The sequence below is a fragment of the Strigops habroptila genome, chromosome 7 (genome assembly GCF_004027225.2).
Source record: "Strigops habroptila isolate Jane chromosome 7, bStrHab1.2.pri, whole genome shotgun sequence".
Taxonomy (NCBI): Eukaryota; Metazoa; Chordata; class Aves; order Psittaciformes; family Psittacidae; genus Strigops; species Strigops habroptila.
The window spans coordinates 56316439-56330139 of NC_044283.2; the positions used below are offsets into that span (position 1 = coordinate 56316439).

Genomic DNA, 13701 nt, shown 5'->3' on the forward strand with positions numbered 1-13701 from the left:
TCCAACTGGCTCTGAAGAATCGCATTTGTGCTTGGAAAAGGGAATACCCATTTTAACCCTTTCCAGCTGCCTCTGAAGAATCATGTTTGTGCTGGGAGAAGGGAATTCCAAGGAGGTTGGTGGCCTTTTTCACAGAGTAAGCATTTTCCACAGGCGGGGTTATGCCAACCATTAAATGACTAACATGTAATTAGGAGGCTGGATACTTATAGCTGTCATGTCTCTGATGCCAAGGGAGTCCAGGACAGCTGTGGAGGAGTGAGCAACGAGGGAGATCAGGCTTGGCTGACCAAGCCATTTGTGTCTGTGTTTGGTTTTGTGTTCAGCCTTTGTGCTAACTGTCTCAGGAGGCAAGTGACTTAACACTGTGGATAGTGTGGTGCCTCTCCCATGTGGGTTCCGCAGTGAGCGAATGGTAGAAGGTGTTGCTGCTCAGGAGAAGGCCTGCTGTAGAGATACAAGCTGGACAGAAAGGGAGTGCTGGAAAAGGGAAATCTCACGCACTTCCTGTTCTGCTGTGGTGAAGAACAAGTCATCTTGCCTGGGCTGGTTTATCTGCTCTGTCCATCTCTGCCTGGGGAACTCTTTGATGCGGAGCTGATCCGAAGGTTACAGTGTCCTTATCAACTCCATGCTTGCCTCTGTTTGTTTTTATTCTGAAGTTCGCTCCCTCATTTTGCAATAACCCACAGGGTGCTGGGTGTTGCTCAGCCGTGCCTCAATGAAGGATCTTCATTCAACACCTTTCCCTTCCCGTCACATCAGTCAATGCGACTCCTGCATCTTCCAGCAGCATTCGCTACGCAGTCCAGACTTTAGTCAAGCCTTGGTTGGCGGTCAGAAAGGCTACCAGACCTACCGGGACCTACCATGGGATCTTCAAAAGTAGGTGGTTTGTTTTTAACTTCACAAGTCTGGTTGGGAGGTATAATGGTGGTAAAGGATGCTGACTATAAGACAGCTTTATGATTTCAAGAATACATACGTAGACCCAGAAGAGAGATCTGTTTGTTCTCTTGCCTGATTTTGGACCTATCTCTGTCCCTTTCATCCTTTTAGATCTAGGGTACATCATGGATACATCTGAAATATGCAGCTTGAAAAGGGACGATAGACAGAGGGAAAGCTAAAAAGTAAGTTGTAGGTTGAAAGGGTGGTTTTGCAGGTTGTGGTCTGGATGAAAACAATGACATATGGCCTGGAGTGAGAAATCCTTCCCTGGCATGGCCAGGAGCACGAAGATTTGCTTTCTGTTTAGAAAGATGATGTGTTGGCTTAGGTTGACACTTACTTTTCTGCCTGTGGTTGTCTTATCCTGCCCCCAGCAGGCTTTTATTGCAGCAGTACAGAATCCGGGAAGGTCTTTTGTGTCAAAATCAAATGTTAGTTACAAGATTTTTGGAAACCGTGGGTTTTGGTCAAGTCTAGTTGTAATATTATTTCCCCCAAACCCTGCAAGAAGTCCCGGTTATATCAGTGAGGGCAGCACAGCTACATGAGGAGAACACTATAGTTATTCACCATTCCAGTTCTGACCCTATTACTTTTAAGGAAGAAACCATGATTTCTAGGCAGTGATGACAAGGTGTATTGTGTCAATGATTTTGTGCAGTCAGAGATGCTGGATATCCTTAGTTTTGTTTTACTGTAACAATATTTCAGGCAGTGCTGGAAAGCTGAGAGTGTTTTTACAAAGATAAGCCTCCCGGCTGTGATGTTCTACTGTGCTCTATTGGGTCAGAGCAGGGATCTGGTCATAAATGCACAGCAAGCCTCCTGGAATTTGTTATTTCTGTCTAATGCTCTGGGTCCTGGATTCAAGTGGCAATAGGAGATGCTCGGTCTCCCTTGAGCTTGTTTTTTGTTGTTGCCTCAGTGATTGATGAAGCCTAAAAGTATGATCTCAGAAACAAAATCCAAAAGAATTTGATTTTTTTAGCATCCTAATGTTTTGTCTGAATGGCTGAGTTTTTGTGTGATTGCTGAAGGCTTCAACATTAGTCTCCTCTCTTGCATTGCTTTGGGCAAATGGCTGTGAATGATTGCAGGATACCACTTATTTTCTTCCATCCTCAGTATTTTTTAAAATGTTGTGGTTTGAGGTTTATTTATTTATTTTAATAATTTCTGGACATGCTGAAATACAAACATTGTTTCTGCATTGAGAAAAATTATACTTTATGCCACCTAAGTATTTTCCTCATTTTGCGAGGACAGTATCATTTTAGTCAACAATGTTGACTTTGCCAGGAGAAGACTGAGTTCAGCTTTTGGTTCTGTGCTCCTTAGTGGTATCCTGCTCAGTACCCTCTGCCCTGTTCAATATCCGTACCTTAAAAGCTATGCTGCTCTGTTAGGTGCAGAAGAAATCACCATCAGTTGTGAATACCGGTTTGTGCATGTTACATAAAGAGGGAAAACTGAGAGTTCTCTACCTAACAGAATTGAAAAGCCATTCATTTTTCTAGTTAGATGTAAATCTAGTTGCCATGTCTAATTGATATCAACAGTGTTGTAAGTAATTTTAATAAGTGTGCTAGAGGGTAGTTAAACATCTGAGTCCAGTTTGGTTGCCTCCTAATTAGGAAAGGATTTAGTTGTTTAAGTATTTGGTTAGATTATTACAAAATCTAATGTAAGCTAGAGGAAATCTGTGTTGGATAATTAAATATTTACGTGTTTGGGAAGGGATGGAGACTGCCTGGTCTTAATCAAGGACCCTGTGTAGCCTGTTCAATGTCCAGAGTTCTTTGGGCAGGGATGTAGATCAGAGCATGGAGCTGTAAGTATTGCTGTTTAAGCTCATCACATGCTGTGCCTTCATCTCTATAAGAGTGGTGCTTCAGTATTAGCTTTATCCAGTTCCTAGATGTCTCTTAACATTTCAAGATGTTGGAATGGGTGCTCCATAAAATCCTTCAGGAAGCAAAGCTGCTAAGGAAAACAGGGTGGAGCAGACAGCCTTGCTGGTCTTGTCCCTCTTCTGTTGTGCTGTGTCCTGCGGTCTGGGAAGCAAATGCAGTGCCATGCCCACAACTTCCTTGTGAAGATCTTGTGCACTGGCAGGGAGAGGTACAGAGTGGCTGGTGCTGTGTATGGTAGCCTAAAAGTGAATGTGTAGGTGGAAATGCAGTGCCACCTGCACCAATTTGTCATGCAAATTGGTGGGCAAAATGAGTGTAAGTTACAGGCTGCTGAAGTATAGCAGGAAATGGATACCAGCCCTGGTGCAGGGACTCTCATGTCCCATTGGCATTACTGGGAGTTAACCTTGGTTATTGCAAGAGGCAGATATAGTTCCCGCATGGTACCAAACAGAAACCTGTTCTATGCAGTTTGCCCCAGAGTAGATCCTGATTCCGGGAAAATGTAGTGAAACAGCACACCTGATTTAACTCAAATGGAGTTGGTACTATTTGTGTTTCCTTGCCACATTCACTCAGTTTCTGACCGTTTTAAACAGGAAAAACAGAATGAGAAAGGACCTCCTCCTGAGCCTTAAAATCTAGTTGTCATCATTAACTGAGCAAGTCCCCGTATAAATCTTGCAGCTCCTTTGGCCTCTGCTGTTGCTGTTAGAGTGTGTTGCAGAAGCGCCTTACCTTACTAATGTTTTTCACAGTTTTAGGATTGGGCATTTTGGGTCAGCATAAGCTTTTAAAATCAAGTCATTCTCCTTCCATCACATACTCATTTGGTGTCTGTATTTCTGGTTGCACAGAGATCTTCATTTTTTATCAAGTCAAGCTAACACAAAGCTTGGTATGGTTTAAGTTGACATTTTGATGTCACAGATACAAGACAATCTGAATACTTCATGTGGTCTGTGGATAGATTTGGTGATAACAGGGGGACAGATTTCATACACGATGGAACATGGGAATTGTCCAGTTTCTCTGCCAATGGAGAACAACCTGCTATTTCAGAGTCTCAGCTGAACCTCTTGTTTAAAGAGCCTCCTCTAATTTCAGCAGTGTTTCTCCCATGAAGAAATGTGTCCATCTCTGTTCAGTGAAAATACATTGCTAGATTATAGGATCTCACTCTTTATCTACCCAGCCCAGGAATTGTTATTTTATATATATAGTATAAAATATGGAAAAACTTATTATTCAGCCAGAAACATAAGCTTCCAGGCTACAGGAAAAACTGGATACTTTGGGTCAGATTCTCGGTGGATATAAGCTGTCAGAGATGCATACAGAGAAGTATCACCAAAGCAGAAGGGCTGGTCTGTTGTAACAGACTGGAACTCCTCAGGATCAATGTATGTGTAGTTGTTTTACAGTGATACTGCACATACTAGTAAACAGATTTATTTTGGTAAACAGGTTAAAACACCATCACTGCCCTATTATGTGTTTGTTTATGTATTCTCAAAGCACCCTAACAAGAGAGAAGTGCCATGTGTGGTAGAAAATTTGTCTAAGCATGCATCTCTTATAGGACTAAACTCAAAGGACATTTAATAGCCCACAAGAAATCATCTCTTAGGTGACTGTTTTGGGTTTGGCTGTTAGGCTGTCCTGTCAGCATTTTTCTTGAGCAGACACTTTCAGTGCATGCATGCCAAAGCAGAGCCTGTGTTCTCTTTCACGGTGCATGCTGACTTAGCAAGACACTGTCTCTGATACGAAGCTCACTGGAGGGATTCTCACAGGTGCTTTCTGCCCTAGTGAGGAAGACCTTTGAGGCTTTTCCTCTGAAACAGGTGGTTTGACTCATGGAAGGCAGTTTTAATTATGCTGTTTAAATTCCAATAGGTAAAAGACATTCTTGTTTCTTTTGTAAACCAACAGTTTCAGGCTGCAGTGAGGCAAGTCCATGCATGTTTTATTCAGCATATTTATGTTTACAATAAATGGCACCCTTAAAAAAAAAAGAAGTTAGGATATTAGCACATTAATATTATATATAGAGTGTATATATATATGTATAATATTTTTAATTTTTCTTGGCGACTTTTTTTCCTCATCAGTATTCCTCTATTACTGGAAGTCAACAGACATAATTGACTATGTCCTTCTTATGTCTGCCTTGTAAAATGCATAAGTGGAGGGATCACTCAGGCTCTGTGTTTATTGGTGTGAGTTCCTTGTTGAGGACAGGGTTTCTGTGGGGCTTCTTTGTGTTCTTGGAGTGGGAGGAGGAGCCCAAATGCAGAATGCAGGGCTCCAAATTTCTTACCACCACACAGGAAGTATCTCAGTGGGTATATCTAAGAAAATGCCAGCTGAATACCAGGTGAAAAAGCCAAGACAGTGTTGGGAATAGTTAGGAAATAAAGAGAGGACAATCTAATAAAATGGTTATGGCAGAGGGGTGATTTTATATCAGTTTTTGTCATTTCTCTTTGTCCACAAATATTTCACTCCTCTTCCTAATCGGACAAATCTTAATCGGCGACTCTCTCTGTCTTCTGCAGAGAGATGAAACCCAGTTCCTGACTGTGGTCTATTTAAGATTACTGCAGAGCCTCTGGTGTAGAGAGGACCACCGCTTAGGCTGCAGGCAGAAGGGACCCCAACAGAAAGCCTGCTGAGGTTAGTGGAAGGCTTTCAGCTGGTATATGGGTCAGGCTTAAATTCTCCATTTCTCCTTTGTTGGATTTCAGTGAGCACCTCAGCTGGAGTGTTTTTAGTCTTGCTGTGCATTTCTATGTTATGCTCCCTGTTGCCTCTCTGTTGGGCAGATAGTTCCCAAGGAATTAACAGGGATTGCTTGACTCTTGATCTGAGAAAACAAATGTTCACTGTTACATTTTTATCAGCTCTCTGCAGAGTAGTCAAGCTCTGATGGTCATCATGTGTATAGAAGCTGTTTCAGTTCTGGAATAGTTACTTCTCTTGTGTGTATTGAATCCCTGTAAATACTGTCCAACTTTACACAATGGGACATAGAATCATAGAATGGTTTGGGTTGGAAAGGACCTTAAGATCATCTGGTTCCAACCTCCCTGCCATGGGCAGGGACACCTCACACTAGACCATGTTGCCCAAGACTCTGTCCAACCTGGCCTTGAACACTGCCAGGGATGGAGCATTCACCACTTCATGTCAAACGAAATAATTGCTTGTTGAGGAATGAACCTCAGGAGACAGAGCAAAGCAGCAATGAAGTTCAAAGTTAATGGGAATAGAAAAGTATCATCCCAGCAATCTTTGTTTTTCTCTCACAGATATCTTTAAAAACCTAGATTTCTAAACCTCCTTGTGTCCCCAGTCTGCACATTTCTTCAAAAGGGGAAGTATCCAAATGGTACAGCCTAACCAAGGACATTTTACTCAAAAATATCTTTTGTTTTTAAAACTAATTTTTGTTTTTAAAACAAGTTAGGAGTAGAGAGTAAACCTTAACAGTTGTTTAATATTGTTATTCAACAATATTAAACAAATTCTTTTTTCTTTTCTTTTTTTTTTTTTTTTTTGTTTAAAAATATTTGGGAAAGTTTATTCAGGGGAAAAAAAAGGAAGGAAAAAAATGACATCCCAAGTCTCAAAACAGCCCTCCTGTCTATTAAGTGAATTTCTAAGATGTATTTGTCAAACAGCTCTTGCCTGAGGAAATTCAGTTTAGAAGCTGATGCTGAGTCCTCTCTGGACCTCTCTGACATGATGCTCTCAAACAGGTTTCATGAATGAAGTGAAAGTCACGTGTGTGAGTTCAAATTACATGTGTGAGCAACAGTTGCAGGCTGAGGTTTCTGTTTGCTGAACGATAAGGTGGCACTTGAAAGGGAAGAATGAGAGTTACAAAAAAACTTATACTATGTACAAAAGAAAACTGAAGAGGTTCTAAGCTATCTAGTGCTTGATATTTAACTGTGTCCCAGCCGTGTTACTTCTAGTCTGAAACTGCTCTTTCACGGATATGAGTGATCCAGGACAAGTCTGAACAGATGTGTGACAGGAGTGACAAATGAGTATTCCTATTTTCACTCAAACAAATGTCAGGATGTTTAGACTTACATGAGTCAGTTGTTTTCCAAGCCGAAGTAAAAAGGCTTTAGTTGTAAGGCTTTACAATGAAATTAGAATGGAATATCAATACCTGCTTTGGTATTTATGCACAGTGCACAGTGTGTTTGCTGTCTTGTTCCTGCATGCAGCTGCAGTGGTCACTTGCAATTACTTCCAACTTATTTTAATGTATTTAAACTTATGGCTCATGAGACGAGTGTTTCAGAAGTGATCTGTATGCATTTTGTTATGAATGCGGGAACTCGCTGAGATGCCTCATACCCTCAGGAGAGGATCCATGCAGCCTGCTTTCGTGGGGATGGCTGTACCTTGACCTGAAGGGGTGCACGTTTGTATGCTGGCTCCTAGAACTAAGGACTCTGCCAGAAAATGTGGCTTCCTGTTCTGTATTTTGTAATGGCTGATAACATAGTAGAAAGTATGGCTTCAAGTATCTTCATATGTCTTTGAGTTTATAGCCAAAGCCAGAATTTGCTGTAAGTAATCTTTTTCAGGCATTTTTTTGTCTAGCTATAATGCTGACCTACTGACTATTGACTTCCTTTGTGTTAATTTGGAGTAGCACCTGTGTAATTATGAGTATGGCAAAGAGAAGTATTTGGCGAGGTTTCTTACCTATATACCTTGGTCCATTCACATGCTCTTGCCCTTCCCCATCATTCCATCCGCTCAGCAAACACTGCTAAAGCAGTGCTTGCCTTTTGCTACTAGTTTTAGTCTGAGTAAAACAGGAAGCACAGGCTGGCCTTTTGAAATATCTCTTTTTCTGCCCAGCCCTGCTTTGCAGGCTGAAGTGGACTGAGCAGCTTCCATAGATCTATACCATACAAAGAATGGGATGCTTTTTATTCTGCAAAGCAGTTGTGGGAGCAGAAGTGCCGGTGTGTCTGTGATAACTGATTTGTTTAACAAATTCAAATCTGTCTACACTGCTGTATGAAAGTTCACCTAGCTGAAAAACAAGTTTTATTCTTGCAGATTTCCAGTCGGGGGTCACATAAGAAAGTGCTCAGGGGGACTCCTATTTAATTTGGTCCTGACAATAAAAACCCCAAACAAACATAAACCAAACCAATCAAACAAAAAAACCCAAACCACAGACCTAAACTAAAAAAACCCCACAAACACCCCCCACCCCCCCAACCCCTCAAACCATGTCTGTGTTCTGTGACTTCCTGTATATCCCAACATCTATTTCAAAATAGTCTTGAGTCATGGTTTCAATTCCAAGGGTGTTGGGTGACAAGTCAATTAATGCTGCTGGGAAGACTCAGCTGATGTCAAGGGAGCTTTGTTTGGGGGGTGTGTTTAAATAGAAAAGGATCTTTTATTAATCTTCACCCTTTGTTTTTATTTTCTCCCAGAATTCATCAGCCAGCCATCAAAATAAGACATTTTGAGCCCTGGAAAATTGCTCTTATTGTTATTGGAGCAGCAGTGGCAGCAGCTATCACCATTGGCCTTCTAGCTTATTTTTTGGCATATGGTAAGTTTAATATAACATATCACTGTTCCTATGTGTAGTGAATTTCCTTGCTTGTTGTGCCACGCAATGCTGGGAGCTTGCTTTTCATCAGTCTGTCCCACCATTTGGGGAAAACCCACTGGCTTCTCTAGAGCTCTCTTTCATTCCTTGTTTAGCATCTTTGCAGACATCTTAGGAACATTTCATGCTGTGCAGTGTGGTTTAAGGCTGTGGTTTCTGTTGGCTTTCACTTGTTTTCACTTCTTTCACACCTTTCTCATGATCTACTTCTGTGATGAGGTCAACACACAAGTCTTCTGGTCTCCTTTTTGTGAGTGACAAACAGAGCCTTCTGCCTGTCTCTACCTGTGGTGTTTCTTTGTTCTCTTGCCCTGATTACCAGCAGCTGCCTGCCAGGGCTTGGTGTTGAGTGGTTATGCAAACCAGGAACAAAGGTAAACTGACCAGCAAGATGCCACTTGTGATCTCAAGGTGTGACCCCTGTGTGAGCCCAAAGTGCTGATGGTTGGCCGCAAATAGTAACCATGGGGGAAACTGGGCTTTTTGTCATTGCTCAGCTTAGATCGTCTAACTCAACGGAGCTTTCACCCCTGGGCTCCTACCTTTTGGAAGCTGTATTTGAATGGGTTGGATACAGGTGAAGGCTCATCCACCCCTAGATGTCTGAATATCAGTGAGGCCCAGGTGTTTCTCAGAAGTTCATGCATCTTGGTGCTTTGAGTATTGCCTGTTCCTCTTCTTTCCTTTTCAGATCAGAAGCTGTTCTATTACAGTGCCAATGTAAAAATCACCAACATCCGGTACAATAATGAATTGTCCAGACAGTCCTCAGGAAGGTTTAGAGACCTGAGTGAGAGGGTTGAGAGACTGGTAAGTTTGGACTGTTGTGCCTTTTTGTTAAGGACTGTGTGATAATACAAGAGTCATTAATGTGAACTGCACACTCTTAGACCATGGGTGTCTGGTGTACCCTGAGTCCCCATGGTTAGCAGACCATGGATGATGATCTTACTTGACACACCAGGCACTTGCCAGTCTAGTTGTTCTAGCATGTCACTTCTCTTTTTCCCTGCAGTGGTGAACTAGATATTGACAATAATCTCAGCTGTTTCATATATCACTAATCATTTGTGTGTGTCTTCTCTTTCCCTGCCCTGATTTGTGATTTATGCCCCACTGTCTCCAAGGAAAGCATGCTTTTACACCCTCTCTTTTATGGGGTCGGGAACTCTACCTGTCAGGCTGTTGCTGTCTGTTGAGAAAACAATACACAAGCCCTTTTCCTGCACCTTTGGTATGTTTTGTTGGGAAACCGTCCTGCAAATAGCAGAGGCTGCTGAGTGGCTCTCAGTCATAGAGTAGCTATGGAAATAAATAGACACATCGCAATTTCCTTTCTTGTTTTCTCTTTGAGACACTTCCTCACAGATGCTAATTACAGAGTTCAGGTCTTTACAGCAATAAGCATGTGATTGTGCTTGTACCTTTTTGTGTTTCATTCATCAGAGTCCAATTTGTATCTCTTGCCTCCTGTTTAGCAACCTTGCACAGATACTCGGTTTAACAGGACAATAAATGCTTTGCTCCCCACTGTCTTTTAATCAGGGCTATGCCATTTCTCCACAACAAAATGTGTGCTGTGGTGAATATCGATCTGGAGAAGTAGGATGCTATCCAGGGATTTGGCAGTGCTAGCATCTCTGGTTCCACTGGTGAGAGCCTCAGAGATCTTAATCAAATTGTCCTCTTTTCTGTGCTTGTTTCCTTTCTGCCCTCTTTGCCTAGTCGGGACTGTACTGAATGTTTCCCAAGATCTGCCTCTGGTGCATATCCGTATGTATAGTCTTACACAAGCTGCATTTACTTAGTTGCTACCACTTTACAACTATTACCAGATAATTGCAGGCTTTTAACCTTGTGATATAGGACCTTGGAGAGGGAATGTTCTCCCTGACCAAGAAGATACTGTGTATTGCTGAGGTGGGAAGAAGGCAAGGGCTGGATAGAAGTCTGAGGAATTACACTTCACTGAGTAAAGTTGCATCCCTTTCTTCCACTCCATTCCTTCTTCATTTCTTAAAAATGTGCCTCCTTTGGCAAAGAAACACTTATTTTAACTAAGAAGTTATTTCAGATAGCATCCACTGCAGTCAGATTTCCTCTAAACATGGCTATTAATTTAGATGCTTGAATGGAAGCCAGTGTTGTAGAAACCCTGTCTCCTCTATGCGTGTTGAGCACTTCTGATAGTAGTGACAGTAACTACCAGTGCTGGTTGAGCAGTGAGAACCATTATTTCAGAGCATGTTAACTGTACCTGATAAGTAACACCCTAACAAGCATAGAGAACTGTGTTGCCTTTCCTTCATTCTTATGACTTTTCTTAAGAGCTGTCTTTAATTCAGCCATTAACTTCTACCTCCCTCTCAAATTTGATGAGTTCTTTGGTGTAATTTTAGGTCACCTGATATAAATAGTCCCTGCCATAAACTTTGACTTTTTGTGGTTTTAGCTCCAGGAGTTCCATCTAACAAGGATGTATGAGGTTGAGAGTTGTCTGTAAGCTTATTTAGTTTGAATCTATGCACTAATGAATGTCTTTGTAAGTCTGATTTTCTACAAGCAGAACTCAGCTTGTGGTGATAAAAATCAAAGCAATCTTCCCGCAGACACAAATATTCTCTTGACTTCTTAACAGTCAGCTGTCACAGAACATCTGCATTTTTATATTCAGGGTTTTCACACCGTATCTTTAATAGATGAGGAGAGAGTTGAGGGTTTTTTATCACCTGATTTGTCTGGATTTACCAAAATCCTTTGTAGTCTTTCCCCGACTGGTGTCAGGGTTTTGGATGTCCAAGCCTTCCCATGGTCACAGTAGTAACGATACCTCAAGCTCATCTTGTGAAACAGTGAGTCAATGCAGATAAACGTGATGTCTTTCACAATACTTGGTGCAAAGTGAACAGAAGTGAATCATCTCTGATAATCAGAAGCATTCAAATTACCTCAGTTAGTGCAACTCCCTGCCAACTGCTCCCTCCTCTGATCCCTCCCTGATGAGGCCTCCTCCATTTGTCCCCAAAACAACCTTGAAAAGAGCTCTTTTCAGAGTTGATGTTTCATCAGGAAAAAGGTTTTTTTACTCCCATAGGGAAGTCATCCCATGCCTTCCTTGGGACTGGCAGCAAATGTCCTGGTGCTTGCTTTGGTTTTCAGACTTGAGTAGTAACACCCATTGTGTGTGACATTCCTGACTCTTATCTCATTGAAAGTGGGAGGGAATGCAGCCGAGGTCATGCCAGAGAGCTGATGAAGCTGGTGCACCAGTCAACATCTCAGGGCTGACTGGAAAGTCTGGAAAATGTCTTGTGGGGTGGAGCTGGGGGGACTGAGGATCAGATGATGAAAGGTCTTTGCTCCTTGTCTTGCTTCCTGCAAGCGGCTGTGAGGTTTTTCTTTGTGCTCCCTTGAAAAAGGAGACCTGACTGCCTGCCACTGTAGAAAGAGATGTTCCAGCTCACCAAAGCCTCCTTGGTTTTCCAGCTGGACCAATTTTTCTTTCCTTGCCAAGCTATAACGTGCCAGACTGTGCCCTCCTCTACTGGATAAAAAGGGCACAGTCACAGCCTTAATGTCTCCTACCCCAAGGAACCTTTTATTTTATACTGGTTTCACTTAATGCTTGGCTGATCTGCACAACTACCCACTGTTTGTCTCCAACTCCTGCAGCAGATTTGGATTTTTTTTCTTTACCCACAAAATGTATTAATTCTTTCAGATTTCTCAAGAATGCTTTGGGAATCCCTAACTACCCTCTTACTGACAGCATCTCGGGGAAGATTTCCAAGGCCCTGCTTTAAGCTTTGCTTCTTCAGCCCTTCTGGCACCCCAATGTGTGAAGGGAGAAGAAACACACAGCTGTAGATAGTCCTGGGTGACTGGGTTGATCCCAGTTGCCTACTCTGGACAGCAGCACGAACTGTCCTATGCGCAGGGAGGGAGGGTGGAGGGGCTTTGTGTCCAGTGTGGAAAGTCATCTTTGACCCCAAAGGAAGGAGGTGTGCATTCAGGAGGGCTTGAAATGAGTACCTTATCAAGCCCATCTTAATGAGAATTGACTCAGCTGAAGACTGGCAAGTGTCTAGCTGTGAGACAGCAGTGGATACCAAGCAGCCACAGCATATGATCCCTTCAGTACGTGGCTGGTTGTTCAATAGAAATGGGCACCGATCTTTACCTTGTGCACCAGTGATTTGCAAATGTACCTGTTTGCTCTTTTTACCACTACAATGACCTTCTGATACTTTCTCCTAGATGTTGTGGCCTCTCCCTTCTTTCAGGACAGCCTATGCCACCCTTCTCCTTTCCCAGACACCTAGTATAGATCTGTCTCCTTCTCTGGCCAGAGCTGTTCCCAGCCCTGCTGTTGAGCTGCTCCTCCCTGTCCTAGTCCATGTGTCTTTGTGGACTCTGGTGTTAGACACTGTGCTGATAGCACGTTGTAGCCTGGTTCTGAGGCTATGTCTTGTTCATTATCCCTTACTCTCTCCTGCTCCTGTATGATGGTAAGCCAGGCTGTGGGTTGGGTGGATGGATGCTCCTCAGGTATGAATGTAGCGTGGCTCCCTCCTTTGCTAACTGGGTGGCTGTGGGAGAGGTGAGGTGTTTATTTCCATGAGTACCTTGAGCCATGGAATGGTCTGGCATAGATTTCTCTTGTTGTCTCATCATCTGCAAGTCACCTGAGCTCTCCCCCATCCTTCCACTATCTGAAACCGACACAGAACTAACTGGCTGGGTCTGGGCAGAGTGGTTGGGGATTGTGTTAAGAGGATACTTGGGTACCTTCCCTGGGAAACTACTGCCTATCCCAATATATTCATTGAAGTTATGGAATTTCAGTAAGTAATTCTTGCCTCAGGACTCAGTTTTGTGTGTCAGGACATCTCTTTTACAAAGAGACATCTTGCTTCAGTGACTTCAAGTGATAAAAGCATCTTCTGTGTCCTTAAGCATAGATATTGGGTGGAAAGTTTTTAATGAATACAGCTCTTGAAGTTTGTCCTGTCTGATAGAATTGATTCAGTGTGGGTTCAATTTAGAAATAGTGTCTCTACTGGGTATTGCAGAAGCACTTGCAATACCACAGGAAAATGCTGCAGAATAGTTCTGATGGCTGTGCCTGTTCTTGGTCAATTTAAGGACTCACTGAAGAGTCCCTGTACTGGAGCT

At 42.6% G+C, this 13701-nt stretch overlaps 1 protein-coding gene across 1 annotated transcript in view; it reads left to right on the top strand.

The window, feature by feature from the left end:
* The first annotated feature begins 721 nt into the window (after positions 1 to 721).
* LOC115610540 (transmembrane protease serine 11E-like) overlaps positions 722 to 13701 on the top strand; it is a 42656-nt gene continuing 29676 nt past the window's right edge. Inside the window, exons 1-3 of the mRNA XM_030492227.1 lie at positions 722 to 885; positions 8345 to 8466; positions 9218 to 9336. Of these exons, the coding sequence (XP_030348087.1) occupies positions 722 to 885; positions 8345 to 8466; positions 9218 to 9336 (405 nt within the window). The remainder of the gene's footprint in view (positions 886 to 8344; positions 8467 to 9217; positions 9337 to 13701) is intronic.